Source organism: Megascapheus bottae, chromosome 24 (assembly GCF_031878675.1).
Source record: "Megascapheus bottae isolate mThoBot1 chromosome 24, mThoBot2.hap1, whole genome shotgun sequence".
Taxonomy (NCBI): Eukaryota; Metazoa; Chordata; class Mammalia; order Rodentia; family Geomyidae; genus Megascapheus; species Megascapheus bottae.
The window spans coordinates 25116499-25139228 of record NC_143532.1 but is presented as its reverse complement, the minus strand read 5'-3'; the positions used below and the strand labels follow the sequence as shown (position 1 = coordinate 25139228).

General features: G+C 43.5%; 2 protein-coding genes across 2 annotated transcripts in view; both read left to right on the top strand.

The window, feature by feature from the left end:
* The first annotated feature begins 746 nt into the window (after window positions 1-746).
* Window positions 747-18845, top strand: Cnep1r1 (CTD nuclear envelope phosphatase 1 regulatory subunit 1). Its single transcript, XM_090357671.1, has 6 exons — window positions 747-851; window positions 1543-1614; window positions 5259-5332; window positions 10143-10252; window positions 10734-10788; window positions 17981-18845. The coding sequence occupies exons 1-6, from the start codon at window positions 827-829 to the stop codon at window positions 18020-18022; spliced, it is 378 nt and encodes a 125-aa protein (XP_090213797.1). The 5' UTR covers window positions 747-826; the 3' UTR covers window positions 18023-18845.
* A 2515-nt stretch (window positions 18846-21360) lies between these two features.
* Heatr3 (HEAT repeat containing 3) overlaps window positions 21361-22730 on the top strand; it is a 34567-nt gene continuing 33197 nt past the window's right edge. The window contains exons 1-2 of the mRNA XM_090357670.1: window positions 21361-21625; window positions 21727-21899. Of these exons, the coding sequence (XP_090213796.1) occupies window positions 21488-21625; window positions 21727-21899 (311 nt within the window). The 5' untranslated portion in view covers window positions 21361-21487. The remainder of the gene's footprint in view (window positions 21626-21726; window positions 21900-22730) is intronic.

Sequence of the window (22730 nt, the reverse complement as noted above, 5' to 3'; positions counted from 1 at the left end):
ATGAAGAGATAACTTCCATCTTAAGGTTAGATACCTGACTTAATCATATCTATCCCTGATAAATACATTGCTCAGCGTGTCCTACAGTAAATAATTTTCAAACAGATAAATGACCACCAGGAAATAAGTAGAGGCATTATGTTCAGATATAAATGTAGCAATCCCTTACATTTTTATAGGTATTGGAGCTTACACTTTGCCTTCTTTATGATTTCTGGAAATTGGATGATTTGAGAAGAAAATAACCAAGCAAAAAGGCTTGCTTAAGGGCTTGGGTATCTAGGAAAGAACTGCCATAATTAGGAAAATTCATTATTTGGGGTTCTAGGTAGTTCTGTATTTTTTTTTTCACTTTGAAATCGTTGAGGGCAAAGGAAGCTTTGTGAATATCTGTATCCCTCATTCGCGTCCAGAATGCTGCCTGAAAGCAGGCGCTCCATCACTACGTGAGGGCTGCAGGAATCAAATAGGGAAATCTGAATAGCTCCCCCCAAACAACCGGGCTTGCGCAGCCTGCAGTTCCTCCCCGGGACAGGAGGCGGCGTCAGTGTTGCGTGAGCGCGGCCGCAGGCAATTCTTGGCCCCTCTGGCTGGCCGTCCCTCCGCCGAGTGTTTGTTCGCGCAGAAATTAGCCAATAGAAATCCGTCTTAGTGAGCTGGTCGGGTAAAGATGCCCAATGAAAGCGGTATGTTTAAGAAAGGGGCGGGAATGCGGGACGGAGCCGAGGGAAGCGGTTGGCGGAGGGAGTTGGCGCTGCGGGCCGGGTGGGGGCCGCGGGCTGCGATGCGGACGGCGCCGGGGCGGTGACCGGAGCTGCCGCCCGACATGAACTCGCTGGAGCAGGCGGAAGGTAGGCGCGGGGCCGACTGGGGACCCCTCGGAGCCGGCTCCCCCCCCCCCCCCGAGAGCCCGGCCCGGGCCCGGGCGGCGGCGGAGGGCGGGGAGGAGGGGATGGGCCCGGACGCCGGCGGCCGCAGCTCCGCTCCCCGGCCGGGCCCGCGCCACCCTCGGGGGACACCGGCTTCGCCCCTCGCTGCTCGGTGGTCGCCCGCGAGCTCAGTTTCCTTCCTCTGATCACCTCCGGGGCCGGAGCCGCCAGGTCCAGCTCGGCTTCTGCGGTGCCTGCCGCCGCCAGCGAGCGCGTCGGGGTGGAATTCTACCCCATCTCCAAGCGGAGGGAGCCCCCGGGTCGGCACCCCGGGGTCCCCTGCAGGCTTGAAAGAAGGGCACGCGGGGCGGCGGGGTCCCCGCACCCCGCTTCCAAACCCGGCGGGCGCTGCCGTTAACGCAACGCAGACGCCCGAGCCCGGGTGCCACGATCTCTGACCTCGGTGGGGCTGGGGGCTGGATGGGGTGGGACAGGGAGGGCAGGGATGGGGAAAACGAGAAAGACGCGTTCTGAACACAAGCAGACTTACTTAAAGGTGACTCCTGAAATGTTTTACGACGCCCAAGACGTGAAGCAGTTAACCATGTAAAACGGTATCTCAGTAGGTAGATTCAAGCATGACTAATGAGAGCACTGAAACATTTCTTCCTAGACCTCAAGGCTTTCGAGAGAAGGCTTACCGAATACATCCACTGCTTGCAGCCTGCCACAGGACGTTGGAGAAGTAAGTTACCATGTTTGGGGATTTTTTTTTTCTTTTTTCTTTTTTTTTTTAGGTGACACTTTAGTAGGAATGATACAGTGTTTGTTTTACAAAACCACAAGGTTCCTCTTTATCCCGACAGTTTTAAACTTAACTTTAACCTTGTAACCGTGCATTACAAAGAAATATCTGTGACAAGGTAAATATAAAGTTGCTAGCCTAAAAGGACCAACTTTTGTGTGGTTGAGTCTCTTCCCCCTCTTTCTCCTTTCTTTTCTCTCTTTTTTTGCCAGTCCTGGGGCTTGAACTCAGGACCCTGGGCACTGTCCCTGAGCTGCTTTTGCTCAAGGATAGCCCTCTACCACTTGAGCCGCAGTGCCACTTCTGGCCTTTTTTGTTTGTGTGGTACTGAGGAATCCAGAGAAGGCTTCATGCATGCTAGGCAAGCACTACCACTAAGCCACATTCCCAGCCCAAGTTTTACATTTTTCTATTAACTTTTTATTAAATATTATATCTATAGTAACATAAAATTTCAGAGGCCTAGTCATAACTTTGTGTACAAACTTTTGAAGTAATTGTGGGGTCTTTATTATTATTATTTTTTTTTTTTTGAGCCAGGCATTAGTGGCTAACTACTAACTAGTGGCCTAACTACTCAGGAAGCCGAAATCTGACGGTCATGGCTCAAAATCAGGCCAGACAAAAACGTCTGTGAGACTCTTTTTCTCTAATTACCCCCCTCCCCCAAAAAAGTCAGAAATGGAACTATGTCTCAGTGATAAAGAGATGGTCTTGAACAAAAGCTCAAGGAAGGGACAACGCCCAGGGGCCTCAGTTCAACCCCTAGAATTGGCACCAAAAAAAATATAAAAAGCAGAGGTGGTTGTTCATCTGGTAGAGGATGTGCTCAGCATTTGTGATGCCTTGCATTCAGTAATTCCCCTAGAATTCATCTTAATGTGTGCTTGCAAAGTTTTAACATTTCCCTTAGTAGCCTTTTTATTTGGTTGGTTGGTTGGTTGGTGTGTGTGTGTGTGTTTGTGTGTCTGTTTTAGTGATACCGGAGTTTGAACTCAGGGCTAGGAGAAGCAGGCACTCTGTATCACTTCAGACTTACCTCCAACGTTTTTTCATTTTACTTATTTTTTATGTTTGGCCTGGGCGCCATGGCTATGAGTATGACCATTCTGTTGATGTTTTCTGTCGAGATGGGGGTCTTGTGAACGTTGCCCAGGCGGACCTGGAACAGCAATTCTGAATTCAGCCTCCCATGTATCACTAGCTGATTTTTATAATACAACATAATGCTTTGGAGCCTGACTCGGAAAAGAAATTTACATTATTTCTATCTTTTCGTAAATATTAAAAGTTCTGCAAAATGTAATTGAATGAGTTGTAATTATTGTCCCATGGAAAGAAACTGTTTAAGCAATGTGGGGCTGGGAATGTGGCTTAGTGGTAGAGTGCTTGCCTAGCCTGTATGAAGCCCTGGGTTTGATTCCACAGTACCATATACAAAGAAAAAGGCAGAAGTAGAGCTATGACTTAGTGGTAGAGCACTAGCCTTAGCCTTGAGCACAGAGAAGCTCAAGGACAGAACCCAGGTTGAGTCAAGCCCCAAGAAACCCCAAGACTGGCAACAAGCAAAAAAGAGATGTGGACAGATATACAAGTAATAAGATACCCATCGTTTTGAATATTGGGATCTCACTTTTGCTCAGGCTAGCCTTCCACACCTGGGCTCAAATTCGTCTTGTAAACTCCTCTTCAGTAAGGTCTAGTAGCATGCCATAGCTTTGGGGAAGTCTTAATGTCGTAGATGTTTGCTAAATTAAATGTAATTAGAAGGAAGTAAATCCAGCCCTGGTGACTCACACTTATAATCCTTGCTACTCAGGAGGGTGAGATCTGAGGATCACAGTTCGAAGCCAGCCCAGGCAGAAAAGTTTATGAGACTGTTACCTCCAGTAAATTACCAAAAAAAAGCTGGAAATGGAGCCTGTGGCTCAAGAGGTAGAGCACTGGCCTTGAGCAAAAGAAGCTCAGGGACAATATCCAGGTCCTGAGTTGAAGCCCCAGAAAACACACACCACACACACACACACCACACACACACACGTAAAATACCTTGAAACTATACCTTTGGACATGTTATGGGTCAAACCCAGAGCCCAGTGCATGAGAGGCAGTGCTCTGTCATTGAACTGCAACCCTAGCGTAACTGTTTTTACTGTGTTTTTGTGAATACTAATCACATATTTTGATAACCTTGATCAGCCAGGTTCGTAAGTTATAATTTTTCTTATTCTCTGATTTACCAGAGAATTGCTCACCAAACTTTGGTTTTACAGTTGCTTGAAATTTTTTCAAAATATATATATACATTGCTTGCCTAGCTTGTAAAGTGAAAGGTCAAAAGCACACTTTACTTTTCCTGATTCATGTATCAGGGCCATAGATAAGAGACAGCTGTGTAATGTAGTCATCAAAAGAAGCACATAGATGTGTTTTCTCTGCTGTTTCCATTTTTACTTGATTTCTTAAAAATAGAAGTGCCAGTAACAGTAATCCTAGCTACTTAGGAGGCTGAGACCTGGAGGATTAGGATTTGAAGCCAGCCTTGGCAGAAAAACTCACTAGACTCCAACTCCTAAGTAACAAAAAAAAGGAACAAAAAAAAATGGCTCAAGTTATAGAATACCAACCAGTGAGCTTGAGGCCCTGAATTCAAATCCCACCACCAGAAATATTGCCTATGTATACTTGTATATCTTGTATACTTAATTCTGGAAATACAGATTACAAGAAATGGAGTTTGGTTTGTTCATAGTTCAGAACATAATTTTGATTCTGTTAAATATCTAAAATGAATTTTTTTTCCTGTCACTAGCAACTTTAAATGGTTAGGGTTTCATACATATCTATTGCTTTTTTGAAAACTATGTATGTCTACATTGAAAGATAAGCATCTATCTTCATTTGTAGGCTATTAATGTGAGGCCCTTTTATTATTATTCTCTGTCATTGACTCTTCAGTTTCATTATGATCCATTTAGAATTTCTAAAATAATTCTAGTTTCGTGTGGTAGACTAAAATTTTCTAAGTTCTGTCAGCCCTATTGCTGCTGTGGCTTTTGTTTGGGTTATAAAAGAAAATCTGATAGGGATTGGTCTGCTCACTGACCCATACTTCTAACAATAACCTTTGTTTAATTCCACAGCAGGCATTTGTCTGCATGGCAGCATATTAAAAAAGGAGTCTTTGTTTGGTTTGTATACGCTAAAAAATGAGGTGTTTCTTTTTTAATATTTTTGTTTTTTAAGTTTGCAGGATGTGCAAAAATCAGCTCAAAAACGTAACAGTTATATAACAATCATCAGAGTTTCACCATCTGGTTTCTTTTAATTTCATTAATCTTCATTCTCATAAGTTCTAACTAAATAACAAGAGTAAGGCTCCCCATTAGAAAGGTTCACAATGTTCAGAAAATTCCTCAAGGCCATGCGACAGGTCTTCTGGTTCTTAAGTCCAGTTAGTGTGGTTTCCATTTAGGAATATATTATGCTTTTTGGCTATCCCTTGTTTATTAGGAGCTGGTAGTGATTATGAAATGTGAGGGTATGTTTGCTCACTAACTAACTTCGTGTTTATTTTTCATCAGTGCTGCTTATAGTGGTATCTGTCTGTACAGCTACTGGTGCCTGGAACTGGCTAATAGATCCTGAAACACAAAAGGTAGAAATTTTGTTTTAAAAATCTTGAGTAGATTAAATGAGATAATGGATATAGTGGTGCTTTGTTAATATAAAATACCATGCAAGGCTTTCTATAACTACTACTAATGATATTAACTCATATTAAAATTATGCCTTTGCCAGGTACTGGTAACTCATACCCATAATCCTAGCTACTTTAGAGGCCGAGATCTGAGGATCCTAATTTGAAGCCAGCCTAGACAGGAAAAGTCTATGAGATTGTTATCTCCAGTTAACTACACAAATACTGGAAGTGAAAACTAGGAGAGATCGTGGGAAGTGGTAGCAGTTTCCTCCCCCAAAAAAGAAAGTACTCTACCTGAGTTATGTAACTGTGATCCCTTTGTACATCACCTTTATAATAACAAAACTTTTTTTAAGCCAGAAGTAGAGCTATAGCTCACGTGGTAGGGTGCTAGCCTTGAGCAAAAGGAAGCTCATAGACAACAGCCAGGCCCTGAATGCAAGCCCCAGCACTGGCACCAAAAATAAATATATATATATATGTGTGTGTGTGTGTGTGTGTGTGTGTGTGTGTGTGCATATACATATTAATCTAAGAAATATGTATGTGTATATACACACACATATATATTCTCTAGATTAATTTGCCTATGAAACTCCTTTAGCTGGTTGCTGAGAAGTACCTTTTTTTTAAGAGAAAAGGACTAGAAGTGTTATTCCATTTACATGCTTCTCTGTTTATCTCTGAATTTCTGCACAGATTTCACATCTCTCATTTTTCTTTATTTGCATGTGAACATTCTCTTCATTTTGCCTTGTTCATTTAGCATTATTAATGCCAGCTTTCAAAAAGTATAGTATTTTATTTTGTGAATAATCTCTTCTAATATCTTACTTCACTCCAAAAAGCCATTGGCATTAGAGTTGACTTTAAGGGAAACATATTGACTATCACAAAATATGAGTGATAAAAAACAAATTAGACGGCTCTAGAGTTTGGCCTAGTAGTAGAGTGCTTGCCTAACATGCACAAAGACTCAGGTTCGATTCCTTAGTACAACATACATAGAAAAAAAGCCGGAAATGGTGCTGAGGCTCAAATGGTAGAGCTCTAGCCTTGAGAAAGTCCAAGGACAGTGCTCAAACCCAGGACTGGCAAGAAAAAAAAATTAGACAAGGAAGGAAAGCAAATCACTGGCACGGGGTTGGCACACAATTGCTAGAGTTGAGGTGTAAATTAATTTTGGGATCATCTAGTGAATGAAGGAGGTCATGGTTAGATCTGTGCTTTTCATTTCTGTGAGGGAAGCACATGGATCAGTTCCTTGAGCTGTCAAGTGTTTGTTTCCTCAGCATTTACCTCAGAAATTTCCTGCCTACAGTTTAATATAGGAAACGCCAAGAGATCTCCCATTGGGCACTGTGTAAGAATATCCTTACACCAAATGCAATAACTGGTTTCATAATGTTATTTCTTGAAGCATTCTTTGATGAAAGTTGCTAAAAAATTTTTTCTTAAATTTCTGCTTCTACTAACTTATGCCTTAATTTCAAGCTCAGCTTTTGTTTTAATCAGACAAATAAGAAATTCCAAATTTTCAGTGGACTTTTTTCCTCTGGTGCAGTTTTATTTGAATAGCAATGTTATAATGTTTGAAAAGGCCTTAAAATCTCTTTTCCCCTTTTAAGCTAAGCAGATATTTTGTGTAGTTTTAGTTATTACTCTTAAGGAATAACCTACTGTTAAGTCCTGACAGGCTGGGGTTACTTCACAGTGTGTCCCCTGCTAAAGGGACAGGAGCGGGCAGGGAGGGAAAAGCATGTTAATAGAGGGGTTTTGTGGCCAAAAGAGAACTCTCTGGTGTGCTCACTTAGAAAAATGGGATCCGAAGGCTGCACTTAGTATCATCTTCAGGCGAGAGCGGAAGGGGCTGCCAAGAAGATTGAAAAATCTGTCTTGGGAAATGAACCTGACTTCTAATTGGGAAAAATATAAGGTGATTTCAGCTAGTTGAGATCTTAATAAAACACAGAATTAGATGTAATTTGAAATAGGCTCAAAACTATGTAGTTAATGTAATTCCTAAATTAGGTGAGAATATAGCTATTAGCCTGAGGGTTGACTGTTCTTATTTTAGTATTTAATAATCCTAAACCTGACAGAAATTTTAACCAGCATTTGTGTCTTAAACAGGTACACAAGCAGAAGCCAGTGGCTAGCTGAAAGAAATTAGGGAGAATAGGAATGTGGCAGCACTTGGTCACTGAGGATACCTAGGGTTTAGTTGCATGTGGTTGCCCTGGAGGGAAAGAAGTTAATACCAACTGACCTAATTCAAATAAACCCACAAAGCCAGGTAGAGTGATTCATGCCTGTAATCTCATTACTCAGGAGACTAGAAAGTATCAGAGTAACCTGCGCAGTCGCCCCTACCTGTAATCCTAGCTACTCAGGAGGCTGAGATTCGAGGATCAAGGTTCAGAGCCAGCCCGGGCACAAAAGGACCTGAGACTCTTATCTTCAATTAACCTCTAGAAAATGAGAAGTGGGGTTTGGCTCAAGGGTAGGACGGTAGCCTTGAGCTGTAGAGCTCTTGGACAGCGCCCAGTCAAAGTTCAGGCCCTGGGTCCCACCAAAAGAAAAAGTGTCAGACTAACCTGGGAAACTACATAGTAAGACCTATCTTTAAAAGAAAAGCTGAGTGCTGGTGGCTCACTTTCGTAATATTCAGAAGGCTGAGATCTAGGGATCTGAGAATCACATTTGAAGCTGGCTTTGGCTAAATAACTCACAAAAAGCCAAAAATGAAGCAATGGCTTAAGTAACTGGTAGAGAGCCAGCCTTGAGGAAAAAAATTCAGGGTTAGCACCTAGTCCCTAGGTTCGACCCCCAGGACTATAACACACATTCACATAAAAGTCCTCAAAGGGGGCCGGGAGTTTGGCCTAGTGGTAGAGTGCTTGCCTAGCATGCACAAAGACCCGGGTTCAATTCCTCAGTACCACATATGTAGCAAAAAGCCAGAAGTGGTGCTGTGGCTCAAGTGGTAGAGCCCTACCTAGCCTTGAGAAAATCCAGGGACAGTGCACAGGCCCTGAGCCCAAGCCCAGGACTGGCAAAAAAAAAAAAAAAAAAGTCCTCAAAGGTTCTAAGAAGACACTGAATATTATTCCTTCTTCAGGATCCCATCTTTATAGAGCTTTTCTTTATTTTCAGCATCATTTTTCTTTTATGACTTGGCTGAGCCATCTGCCTGATGCTTTTTTTCTTTTCTGTTCTGAAATAGGTGTGTCTGATTCTCTGTTTAAAAACATGGCACCTCTCTTGGTAGAGTGGGCTGTCCAAGCTCCCAATGAGTTACTAGCTTAAATGCTTTTTTCAGGTGCACTAAGCACTTGTCTTCTCTTTAGTGTAGGTTTCTATTTCTCAACCGTGTGACTTGGCTCCGTCTTGTTCCAGTTGTGAGTCTTGGTCTCGTGTCCATTTACGTAGTTTTGAGAATTATATATTGTCTGGCTTTGTACTATCATATCATTCATTATAACCAGAGCCAGAGAAATCCTGTTTTGTTTTATTTTGTTTTTCTTGAGTCCTACTTCTTTACAAACAGCTTCTAACCTTTTTTTTTCCTGCTTGAATGTCCTATGTCTGTAAAGATCTCAGTAGATTCAAAACCAGTTCATTTGTTGCTTTGAGGAAAGGGGGTAATATCAGAGCTGAGTTTTAGAAGATTTCTGTGAGATTGGCCAGAGGAACTGGGGTATGCATGACAGAACTTGCCCAGGTCTCTAAGGAAGTGTTGCACAGGATGCTAACTAGATCTCATGGTTTTCCTTGGGACTAGAAGCTTCAACTTCATTCACTGAACACAGAATTTAATAGTTATTTTGAGGCCAGGAGTTTGGCCTAGTGGTAGAGTGCTTGCCTAGCATGCACAAAGACCCGGGTTCGATTCCTTGGTACCATATACATAGAAAAAAAAAAAGAAAGCGGAAGTGGTGCTGAGGCTCAAGTGATAGAGTTCTAGCCTTGAGAAAGTCTAAGGACAGTGCTCAGGCTCTGAGCTCGAGCCCAGGACTAGCAAAAAAAAAAAAAAAAGTTATTTTTGGTAGCATTTTTTTTTTGGGGGGGGGGGTTGTTCATGGAACTTGAACTGTGGGCCTGGATGCTGTCCTGAGCTCTTCATCTTAAGGCTACCGGTCTACCACTTGAGCTACAACACCACCTCCGGGTTTCTGGTGGTCAATTAAAGATAAGAGTCTCGTGGACTTTAGTGCCCGGGCTGTTTTTGAACCGCCATCCTCATATCTCAGCCTCCTAAGTAAGCTAGGATTACAGGCGTGGGCCACCGTGCCCAGCAAGGTAGGATTTTTTTGATTAGAGGAATGAATTGTAAGGATTCAGGTGTTTGAAGTAGATTGTTGTTATTTTGATATATAGAAGATATAAAATATACATTAAAGAAAAACAAGAAGGGGCCAGGAGTTGGGCCTAGTGGTAGACTACTTGCCTAGCATGCACAAAGACCTGGGTTCAATTCCTCCATACCACGTACGTAGAAAAAAAATGGAAGTGGTGCTGTGGTTCAAGTAGTAGAGCTCAATCCTTGAAAAAGCCCAGGGATAGCACTCTGGCCCTGAGTAAGAAAAACAAGAAAAAAAAACATAACCATCTGTGAAATTAATGTTTTTATAGCATAGCAATAGAGAACTAGGGTGCTTAGCAATTGTCAATGATAACTCATGTTATCTCTAGTTATGCAGGGGGGCATTAAGAGTCATTGTAAGATTTTAACGTTATTATATTTCATGTTTTTCTCTTGCAGGTGTCCTTCTTCACATCTTTGTGGAATCACCCGTTTTTTACTATTAGCTGTATCACTCTAATAGGCTTGTTCTTTGCTGGAATACACAAGAGAGTAGTTGCACCATCAATGTATCCTTTACCATGGGTAAAGCACTGTTCTCAGTAAGCTGAGTGGTTGTTAGACTCTGTGTTAATGACAGACTATCAGAGACAAACAACTTAAGGAGGAAAGATTCGTTGTGACTGGAATTTAGAGACTTCAGTCTGTGGTCAGATGACTCCATGTCTTTAAGCTGTAGTGAGGCAGACATCATCAGGGACATGTGCAGGAGCAGAGCTGCTCATTTTGTGACAGCCAAGAAATGAGAGGAGACAAGGGGGAGCTGAGGAAAAGATCCACTCTACAAAGTCATGTTCCTGCTGACCCAGGCCTCCAGCAGGACCCACCTGTAGCAAACCATTCAGCATTGACCTCGTCAGTGTATTGCTCATGATCCAGTCACTGCCAGCTGGGATCCATGCCTCAGAAAGCTTTGGGGTACCTTTCATAGCCAGCCAGTTCAGAAGCTTGCTTTTGAAACAGAATTTTCCTTTGACCGTATTTATTCAGTATAGCTGCTCGATGTCGAACTGTTTTAGCAGAGTACAATATGTCTTGTGATGATGTAAGTATTTTTTTCATTGGAAAACTGTAAAACTGCAAATAAGGAACTGAAATGTTGAGTTAAAGCAGGAGTTTGAACTGGGTATGGTAGCATACTTCAGTAATCCTGACATTCCAATGCTTTAGACAGATGGGTTATAAGTTCAAGGTCAACCTGGGTTATATAGCAAGACACTGTCTCAAACAAGCAAAGCAAACAGTAAACTGTGAAATTAATAATGAGAATGTAAAATGTCACTTAAAGAATTGATTCAGGGGGCCGGGAGTTTGGCCTAGTGGTAGAGTGCTTGCCTAGCATGCACAAAGACCTAGGTTCAATTCCTCGGTACCACATACATAAGGGAAAAAAGCCCGAAGTGGTGCTGTGTCTCAAGTGGTAGAGCTCTACCCTTGAGAAGGTCCAATGATACTGCTTAGGCCCTGACCTCAAGCCCAGGACTGGCAAAAAAAAAAATGGATTCAGTTTTGTTTTGTTTTTTAAGCATTTAAACTTGGCAGTTGTGATACACCCAGTAATGATGCACAAATTGGCCAAGTTGGCAATGTTGTCTTCCTTACTAACATAGAATCCTGATGCTTCTTCAAGTGGCTCTCACTTTAGATTCTCAAGTCTTGGGAGTCAGAGTGTAGCTCAGTGATAGAGTGGGAGGCTTGGTTTAGTCCCCATCAGCACAAAGAAGGTGCTAAAATGAAAGGGTGGAGAAAGATAATAGAAATAGAAATGGCCAATAAACATGTGTAAAGACTAGACAGATGGCTGGGCATGATATCATGTACATGTGGGCCCAGCTATTTGTGAGGCTGAGGCACTGGACAACCTCATTTGTAGTTGAGGAACTACAAAGTAAAACAGTGAATTTCCACTTTATCTGATTAGCAAAAGTTACAAGTACAGCCAGGTGCTCATAGCTCTTGCTTGTAATCCTAGCTGCTCAGGAGGCTGTGATCTGAGAATTGCAGTTGGAAGCCAGCCCAGACAGAAAAGTCCAGGAGACTTGTCTCAAATTAATCACCAAAAAGCTGGAAGTGGCACTGGGGCTCAAAGTGGTAGATTGCTAGCCTTGAGCTGAGAGCTGAGGAACAGCACCCAGGCCCATAGTTTAAGTCCCGCAACTGACAGAAAAAGAAAATGCTGTGTCAGGAATATAAATTGATACCATTACAGAGAACAGTTATTTTTATGTTTTATCACTTATAAAGGTTTTCGGTCAGGCACGGTGGCTTATGCCTGTAATCCTAGCTACTTAGAAGGCTAAGAGCTAAGGATTGAGGTTCAAAAGCCAGCCTAGGCACTAAAAAGTCCAAGAGACTCTTACCTCCAATTAACCACCAGAAAACCAGAAGTGATGCTGTGGCTCAAGTGGTAGAGTGGTACCCTTGAGCTGAAGAGCTTGGACGTGACCAGGCCCAGAGTTCAAGTCCCACAACCAGCAACACAAAAAAAGGTTTTTGTTATTTTTTTGTGTTGGACCTGGGACTTGAACTCGGGGCCTGTAGATGCTGTCTGTGAGCTATAAGGTGTGATTATGTCTGGTATGGTAGTGTACACTTGTGACCCCTGCACTGAAGAGGTGTTTTTGTTTCTTGTTTTTTTTAAGTTTTAATTATAAGCCGGGAACAGTAGCACAGACTGGTGGTTCCAACTACTCCAGAGGCTGAGGCAGAAAAGTCATGAGTTCAGAGTCAGCCTCTAGCAAGACCCTTTCTCAAAAAATCTTTGTGATAGACAGGAATCAGTTTTCCTTGGCTTGGCCCATCCCCACCCCATTCCTGCCAATGAGACCTATCTGTGCTTCTCCTGGTCACCCCCCCCAACCCAAAACTGGGACATGCCCCTTGTGTTGGAAATATTTAAATTGATATACAATTATCCTCCTTGTAGGGGGTGGGGGGTGGTCACTTAAGACATTTCTGTGCAGATTTTATGTAAACCACTGGGGTTAAAGGTGAGAGAAATGAGTTTTTAGCAGATAAGGGATTAGCAGAGTGAATAAATAATGTCTACCACTGTTCAGCAATCCTAGTTTCTGAAAGCAGACTACATGAAAAGAGCCCAGCCCCCTGAGACAGTTCTGAAACTTCACTCAGATTTTTATGAATTCACAACAGAGGAGGGGCTTGGAGAGCTTCTGTTTTTGTTTTTGTATTTGAGTTTGTTTTAAGCATAAATGCTACTACTTTCTGTGCTACAGTAACTTTGAGAATGGTACTTTACTGGAAATGAGCCAGTCGTCACCAGTCTGCATTTGATCATGTCCCTCCTCCTGCTCTTAGGCCTGTCCTTGGCTTTGTCTGGGGGAGTGGGGCATCTGGCTCAGACTCTTTGTTCTTTTGATAAATGAACACTCCAGGTTTCTACCCCCATGCGGGGGGCGGGGTGGGGGAGGCAAGGGAAGGATGTTTCAGCCACAAACCAGTTCATTCTGCTGTTAGGAAACATTGAAAAAAAAATTTTTTTTAACTTTGTGAGCTGAGTACCTGTCTATAATCCCAAGATCAAGGCCAACATAAACTGCCTAGTGAGACCCTATCTCAAAAAAAAGTGTTCATAGAAAATTTATTCTCAGGCTAGGAATGTGGCCTAGTGGTAGAGTGCTTATCTACCATGCATGCAGCCCTTCCTTGGTACCATATACACAGAAAAAGTCAGAAGTGGTGCTGTGGCTCAAGTAGTAGAGCACTGTCCACAAGAACAGTGCCTAGGCCCTGAGCTGAAGCTCCAGGGCAAGAAAAAAGAATTTCTTCTGGAGGGGAAAGCAGTATTTTTTATTTGTGGTAGATGGAAGGGTAACTTATCTGTTACTTGAGTTATTTCGTGATGAGATTGCACTGGGAATGCTACTTAGCAGTATTAAGGGACAAGTTACTGAAAGATGGAGTAATAGGAAGGAAGCGCAAACACATTGTATGGTTCCAAAGACAAGCCATACTAAAGGGTTATATCCTTAGGAGGCAAGAAGAGAAACATGGCTACAGAGGAGCACACAGCCTCTTGCTGGATAGGGAGAGCTGCGTCAAAGTGGTGGCTATGTAGACTTGTTTGTCAGAACTTAAACAGTGCAGGAATTGGTTGAACTCTGTATGGATGTACGTGTGCACATGCATGTGCAAGCTGATGATCCAACTCAGTCTTACAGACGCTAGGCAAATGTTCTTGTAATTAAGCTGTATACCAGAGGCTTGGTGACTCACACCTGTAATCCTTGCTACTGAGGAGGCTGAGATCTGAGGATCCCAGTTTAAAAGTCAGCTAGGGCAGGAAGGTCCATGAGATTCATATCTACAGAATCACAGGAAAGGCTAGAAGTGGTGCTGTATATAGTTCAAGTGGTAGAACATTAACCTTGAGCAAAAGGAGCTTAGGGACAGTGCCCAGACTCAGAGTTTGAGGCCCAGAACTGGCAAAAACAGTAAATAAGCTGTATTCCCAACCTAAGATTTGCACATTTTTTTTTTTACATATAAATTATAATTGTGGGCTGGGAATGTGGTAGAGTGCTTGCCTTGCATGCATGGTTTCTTAGTACCACATAAACAGATAAATGTTAGAAGTGGAAGTGGTGATAGTCTTCCTGTGGTAGAGTGCTAGCCTTGAGCAAAAGAAGTTCAGGGACAGTGCCCAGGCCCTGAGGTTAAGCCCCAGGACTAGCCAAAAAAGAAAAAAAAAAATATATATATATATATATATATATATATATATATATATATATATATATATATCTGAGTAAAACAGTGGGAAAAGTATCAGAAATCTACTAAGATATCAATAGCTAAACAATTGAAGTGATCAAAATTTAAGTGAAAGTCAAAAGGTAACCAGAATGAAAATAACACTTTTGACCTGAAGATAAAAATAATTAAAAGTAGTTGGAGCACCTACTAGGTGTGAGCCGGAGCACCTACTAGGTGTGAGCCGGGCTCATGCCTGTAATCCTAGCTATAGGGCCTAGGAGGCTGAGCTCTAAGGGACACAGTTCAGTGTCAGCCCAGGAGAGAAAGTCCAGTTAACCACCAGAAAACCAGAAGTGGTGCTGTGGCTCCAGGAGTAGGGCAGTAGCCTTGAGCTGAAGAGCTGAGGAACAGCGCTCAGGCCCAGAGTTTAAGCCACACGATTGCCCCCCCCCCCCCCCCGCTCCCCACAAAATTAAAACTACTTGAAATCTCATCACCCAAAGATAATGACCATATTTGTCTTTTGTTGTCCATTATTTTGTGTGTGTATGTGTATGCATGGACATGGCACGCATGCATGCATGTATCAATTCTGGGGCTTGAATTCAAGATCCGGAGCCAGCTCTTGAGCCTTTTTTTTTTTTTTGCGTCAAGGTTAATGCTCTACCATTTGAGCTACAACTCCATGTTCACCTTTTTCTGGTGATTAATTGGAGTTGAGTCTCAGAGTTTTCTACCTAAGGCTGGCTCTGAACATCAGTCCTCAGTAGGTAGGATTATAGACATGAGCCACTGGCACCTGCTTGTGTTTTTGTTTGTTTGTTGTCAGTTGTGAGGCTTGAATTCTGGGCCTGGACATTGAGCCAAGCCCCACTTCTGCTTTTCTAGTGGTTAATTGGAGATAAGAGTCTCACACAGACTTTAGTGCCTGGGCTGGCTTTGAACCGTGATCCTCAGATCTCAGCTTCCTAAATAGCTAGGATTACAGGCGTGAGCCACTGCGCCCGGTATGATTTGTGTATTCTTACTGATTGTATTAAAGGAAGATCTTACACAAATTCTTCAGACTTGCTTCGCAGTATTAAGACTTGGAACTGCTAATATCTTTTTTATTTGGATGTTAACATTTTATCAATATGTCTTTACTTAATTCCTATTTAACATACAGCTCTTCCCATTTTCCAGACTATACGGATGGCCTGTGTTTTTACTAGAACTTAAGTTCCATGAAGATGAGGAGCGTGGTGTGGCTCACCACTGGACCCCTGGCACTTCACATAATGCCTAGTCCACAGTGGGCACTCAATAAATGTTTAACATCGCACTAACAGTATTTCTGTGTGCTCCATTGCAGCTAAATCCCATTTCTTCCAGATAAAGCAGTTCGTTTGTTTCGTTTTAAGATCTGCATATAAGGGGTCTGGAGTTTGGCCTAGTGGTTAAAGTGCTTGCCTAGCATGCATGAAGACCCGGGTTCGATTCCACGGTACCACATATATAGAAAAAAGCCGGAAGTGGTGCTGAGGCTCAAGTGGTAGAGCCCTAGCCTTGAGAAAGTCCAAGGACAGTGCTCAGGCCCTGAGCTCAAGCCCAGGACTGGCAAAAAAAAAAAAAAAGATCTGCATATAATTATTTGTTTATTCTAAAGATGACTCAACACAAGAATTATCGACATATGCTGAATACTAGCAGTTTGTGTGTTCCTTGTACCAACCATTAATATACTTTTCTTTTTTTTTTTTTATGGCAGTACTAGAATTTAGACTCAGGGCATCACAATTTGCTAGGCTAGCACTCTACCACTTGAGCCATACCTCCAGTCCTGCTTTTTGCTGATTATTTTGGAGATGGAGTATATCAAACTTTTCTGCCTGGGTTGCCCTCAATGATCCTCTAGATCTCAGCCTGCTGAGTAGGTAGGATTACAGACAGGAGCCACTGGTACTCAGCTCACTTTTTTTTTTTTTTTTTGCATTTTAAGCTTAGTTTTATTGAAATATAATTTATAAATAACATACATTATTTTAACAACTTGTTACATTCAGACACAGTATATATTCACATAACCACCTCTTGAAGGTAATCAAAGCAGGTAACAATTCCGTTATACCCAAGTTTCCTCTTGCCTTTTCACAACCAATGTTCTACTTCCTCTCAGGAAACTGATACTTCTGTATTGGTAGCAGAAACTGGTAGAAAAGGTGTGAAGGATTAAAACAGGCAGCAAATCTGCCTCATCTTTGAGAGCAGAATGCCTTCTGCTGCTCATTTTCAGCTTTTCCCTTCCTTCCAGCTACTGGCACAGAGATCTTTCTCCTCTTGAAGCTTGGTTTAAACACAAAACAGCCGTTGGACACTGAGGAAGTAGCCATGGGCCTAATTCCACGATGTCGGCTAGGGGCAGGGAGATTTCACTTTTTGCGGGGGGAGGGTGGTTAGTTGTGGGGCTTGGACTCTGAGCCTGGGCACTGTCCCTGAGCTCTTCAGTTCAGCCACAGTACGACTTCTAGTTTTCTAGGAGTTAGTTGGGTAAGAGTCTTGTGCTGGCTTTGAACCTCCATTCTCAGATCTCAGCCTCCTGAGTAGCTAGGATTACAGGTGTGAGCTATGTTGCCTGGCTGCCTAGCTCACTTTTTAACTTGAAGAAGTTAACTTTTTTATGTTAAAAGGAGAAATGATTTACCCAAATAAATAGTGTTGTGTGTGTGTGTTTTATATGTGTTTTGTATGTTACATGTTGTGTGTTGCCAGTCCTGGGGCTTGAACTGAGGTCCTGGGCACTATCTTTGAGCTTTCTCAAGGCTAGCACTCTACCATTTGAGCCACAGCACCACTTCAGCTTTTTCTGTGTATGTGGTATGAAGGCATCAAACCCAGGGTTTCATGTATGGCTTTATGTCTTAGAAATGTCATTTAGTGGGGCCAGGAGTTTTTTCCTAGTGGTAGAATGCTTGCTTAGCATGCACAAACACCTGGATTCAATTCCTCTGTACCACATACATAGAAAAAAGCTGGAAGTGGTGCTGAGGCTCAAGTGGTAGAGCTCTAGCCTTGAGAAAGTCCAAGGACAGTGTTCAGGCCCTGAGCTCAAGCCCAGGACTGGCACCAAAAAAAAAAAAAAAAAAAAAGGAAATATCATCTAGTAAGGAACACAAATCGGTATCTGTACAACTTAAGAATTTTATCCAGTGTATAAAATGTTTGATGTCTACCAAGCGAGCAAGGAATTAAAGATATATGTGTGCATATTTTGTTTCGATGCTAGGGATTGAATCCAGAGCCTTGTGCCTGCTAGATACATATTCTTCCACCGTGTTATGTCCCCAGTTGTGTGGGTCTACTAAAGTAGTAAGGAATCCATTCAGTCCACACAAAAAAAGCTTTAAAACATGCCTAATGATTGTTTAAAGTTGCCTTAATATGGACAAGTACTGACTCCCTATAAATGCTCTAAAAGTTTATAAATAAAATGGCAATCTTTTTTATAGAACTGTATACTGATTTTTTTTTCTCTTTCACAGACAGGAAAACTAATTTTGAAACCTAGGCCTCACGTTCAATGACAAACTGCACTCATTGATATGGGACCTAAAACAGTCTCTCTTCAAATAAGTGATACCGCAAAAAGCCATAAGGATTCCTTTTGCAGATGGATACGTGAAGGTTATAGCAACAACAGACAAGAAGTGTGCAATATTTTCCCAGATTGTCTTGATGATGACTCAAGTTGTCGGTGCTTCGGTACCTTTGATTACCTGTATTCAGTATTAGTGTCACTTTAGTACTTCAGTTCCTGCAAAGGGTTTTGCAGATGAAGTATGCATCTATGTTACTAAGTTAAACTTAGAAGCCGAACCTCACTCAGTTTTTATAATGTATTTTTGCAAACTACTGTAAATAGCAAATCAATGCCAACATTAAACAAAGAGGAAGATATGTGGACTTTATTCTCCTGCACCAGTATTTCAGGAACATCTGCTTGCCATCGTCACAGCTCTCTAACACTGGCTGTTGTGTGTGCCTTTCATTCTTCTCTTAATTGTACTGCAGGAAAACAGCAAATTCAGCTTAGATTGAGGAAAACTCATCTCCATTATGTTGTAAGAAATTACAGATGTTTTGAGAATTTCTGTTAAACAAGATTCTAAACTACAGCAGCTCTTTGATTATTTTCAGTTCCTTTTTATTTAGTGCTATTTTTTTTTTTAAGAATTTGTTCATCTTGGCTTTCACATATGTAAAGTTTTGTTTTTTGAACTGCAGCAATAAAACCCTCTATTCCTAAGAAGTCTTAAGAGGGTATTCTACAATTCTGTTTTGTTTTATTTTCTGTAATTTTTGTAGGTAAATATGTGCATAAAAATAAATACTTTATATATAACTAGTGATTAGACTTTTTCTTTGGTTTATTTCATTTGTAACTAAAAATAGTTGATAGAGGCTAATTCCAAATGAGACATTTTACTTTATGTGCAATAGTGGAAACAAAATCAATGCAACATTTCAATGAATACATTCTTGAGGAAAGTTCTTTTGAACCAAGTATACTGAAGTGAAGGAGGTGAGGTTGCTCAGCAAGATTGCAAGCTGTGACTGAGGTGCTATTTTAAGTTTTGGGTTTTGGCAGTACTGGGGATTGAATTTGGGGCCTTGCATCTACTTAGAGTCCTAGCCCTTTTTGTTTAAAAAGTAAGTTTATTTTTTACTAGAGTCTTGTGCTTCCACCAGTCTTGGACTTAGTTCCTCCAGTTTTTGCCTTCTTGATTGTTAGAGTGTGCAAACCTATATTACATGGTTAAGATTATGTGTCAGAGGTATAGATGGACCCCAGCCATTGCTGTATTGAATGATGTGGAACTGTTAAGAGGTCATGCCTTGTGAGGTCTTTGTCATAGGAGAACATTTCCTTTTTTTTTTTTTTTTTTTTTTGCCAGTCCTAGGGTTGAACTCAGGGTCTGAGCACTGTCCTTGGACTTTCTCAAGGCTGGAGCTCTGCCACTTGAGCCTCGGCACCACTTCTGGCTTTTTTCTATGTATGTGGTACCGAGGAATTGAACCCCAGTCTTCCCACCGCTAGGTCAAACTCCCAGCCCCAGGAGACTACTCTTAAAGGGGACATTGGGGCCTAAAACCCACCATTTCCTCTCTTTGTCATTTCAGTCATAAGTTGAGCAGCATTTTGCATTACCATGCACTCCTGCCCCAAAGCAAAGGGGCCAACAGGTCAAACAGAAACCTCCCAAACTGTGAACCAAAATAAACATTTCCTCTGTGTAGCCATAATACTGTAATAAAAGAACTAATCATAATTTCATCTCGAAATTCAGAGCTGGACACTGGTGGCCCATGTCTGTAATCCTAGCTATTTAGGAGATAGATGAGATCTGGGGATGGCAGTTCTAAGCAAGCCTGGGCAGGAGAATTTGTAAGACTCGTACCTCCAGTTAATCACGAAAAAAGAAAAGACAAAAAGCCAGAAGCAGAGCTGTAGCTTCCATTTTGTAAAGTTCTGAGAAATCCCCTAACTGCCTCTTCTCAGGAGAACTGCAAGATATTCCATCAGCTATTCACTCAGAGATTTAGCAAGGACATTCAACAAGTAATCTCTAGGACAGCAGCTGTGTTCCACAGCTAGCAAGGACATCTAAAACTAAACTTCTGCGGGTAAACAATAACATCAGAACCGATAAGAAACTGAGGAATGTCCCTATGTAAAGGTTAACTAAAACATGAGACTGAAAGAGTGAAAACTAGAACTTGTTTGTTCTGTACTATAAAAGCTGTGCTAATTCTGTACTTGGGGCCTCCCAGAGTCACTGGTTTCCAAGGCTCAGAGGACCAAGCTCTGCTCTCTGTTGCTTTCATTGGTCATGGGCTCTGGTGGTCTTTCAGGGGGATCTTGAACATTGGGCATAACAGGCTCATCTAAGTTCATTCTTTGTTTTTGAAACCAGATCTTGCTGTATAACCCAGGTTGGTATAATCCGCCTGCCTCCTCCTCCCAATCAGAAAACTGTCAGTATTTTCACAATGAAATAGCAAAAGACCTTTCTTTTCTCTCCCTCTCCCTCTCCCTCCCTGTCCCTGTCCCTGTCCCTGTCTCTGTCTCTCCCTCTCCCTCTCCCTCTCTTTTGGTGGGTCATGGGGCTTGAACACTGCCTGGGCCCTGTCCCTGAGCTCTACAGCTCAAAGCTACCGCCCTACCCTTGAGCCAAGCTCCATTTCCTGCTTTCTAGAGGTTAACTGGAGATCAGAATCTCAGGTCCTTTTGTGCAGGGGCTGGCTTTGAACCCTGGTCCTCAGATCTCAGCCTCCTGAGTAGCTAGGATTACAGGCGTGAGCCACCGCTCCGGGCTTCAAGCAAGAGTTTCTAAGGAAAAAGTTAAAGGGGTCTTCACCTGCTTCTAGAGCTATCCAGGCAATCCTCTACCACTTGAACCACGCCCCTAGTCCAACTGTAGATTCTGAAAACGTGGGAATGGGCTGGGTGGAAATGGAGCGGCCGATGGGCCATGTGGGAAAGTCAAAAGCTAACAGTCGCTTAGAACAGGGATATGGCAGGAGATCCACGGCCAAGAGGGACCTAGGCAGTGAAAACCACCAGCATATATTTGGTGACTCCAAGTAAGCTAAAGGTCTTTCTGGACCGGCCCAGGCTCCTGTAGGGATATGACACTTCCGTGCTCATTTTCTGCTGCTACCGTTGACCTTGTAGCCATGCATGAGCGGGGTGGAGGCGGGACTGGCACAACTCTCTTCAGGAAGATCCACAAAACCCCGCCCCTAGCACGAATGACCCCACCCCGCTCACGTCGCCTTCCACGCATGCGTACTCCCCGCACAGCCGCTCCAGCTGCAGGCAGCCAGTGCGCGTGCGCGCTGCTTCTCCATGTGTACCCGGGCGGCGGGCGGCCACGGATAGGCTGAGATTTTTAAATCCCTTTGGCCTGAAGTCTTCGGAACCAAGTGGGCAGCTTCAACCCCCTAACTGGTGCTCGCCTCTCTCCATCCCCTCCGCATACGTGGCCATGGGCAAGAGCCGGACCAAGCGCTTCAAGCGACCTCAGTTCTCCCCTACGGGCAACTGTCAGGCCGAGGCTGCGGGCGCAGCGAATGGGACGGAAGACGAGGAGGACGACGGGCCTGCGGCAGAGCTACTGGAAAAGGTGAAACCTGGGTTCTCCCAGGTCCAGGCCTCGGGGGCGGGCTTGCCTCTGGCGCGCATGCGCACGGCGTGACTCTGCCCCCCCCCCTCTCGTCCCCGTAGCTCCAGCATCCGAGCGCTGAGGTCCGTGAGTGCGCCTGCGCGGGGCTGGCGCGCCTGGTGCAGCAGCGACCGGTGCTACCCAGCCTGGCTCGCCGGGATGCTGTTCGCCAGCTCGGGCCTCTGCTGCTCGACCCCAGTCTGGCGGTCAGGGAGACGGCGGCCGGCGCGCTGAGGTGAGCAGGGAGAGGGGCTGGGGTCCTGCGTACCGTGATCGTCCCCCGGGCCTGCTTCGTCCTCAGCGAACTAGAAAGGTCCGCACGGGGGAGGTGAGGTCGAGCTCCAGGGCGCCCCAGGGCCCTCGCACCACACGCGTTCCATCGCCTGCATCCCCCCTAGGGTACCCTGATGCCTGTGAAGCAGCAATATTCCACATGCAGGGGTTTTGATCGGGCAGGACGTTGATCGAGAAAGATGATTTGAGGGATGGAGAGACAGGGAACTGTGAGAAGGGTGACGAATTGGAAGTGGGAAGTTTAAAGTGTGCGCTCACCGGATGACCCTGCAGAAGGGTGGGTACCAAGGCAGGGCTAGGGCATTCCCCTCCGAGGGGCCAGGATAGAGAACAGAACCGTTAAGTGTGGCTGCAGGGAGTGAGATGAGGAATTACAGGGGGTGAAGCTGGGGAGACCCCACGGGGTCCCTAGATATCCCCGGAAGGACCGCGCGCGGCAAGCAGCAGAGCTTGGTGAGATCACTGAGAGGAGGCTGTCTGCAGGGGAAGCCATATGTGTTGTTTATGTTTCGATCCCTGACTTAGCAAATACTATCCAGTGCCTTCCGTGAACTGCCACTGAACTAGGCCCCGGGCTTGTCAGGAAGACAGAACACATTTTTGTTCTAGATGGGTGTTAGTGCTCGCATTCGCACACACGCATGCACTAAGTGTGAATTTGGCCTGGCACTGTTTTGTTTTTTTACTTCAAGCTATTGCTTGATTCACAGCTTTACTTCCAGCTTTTTAGTGGTTAACTGGAAATAAGTCTCACAGACTTTCCTTCCTGGCT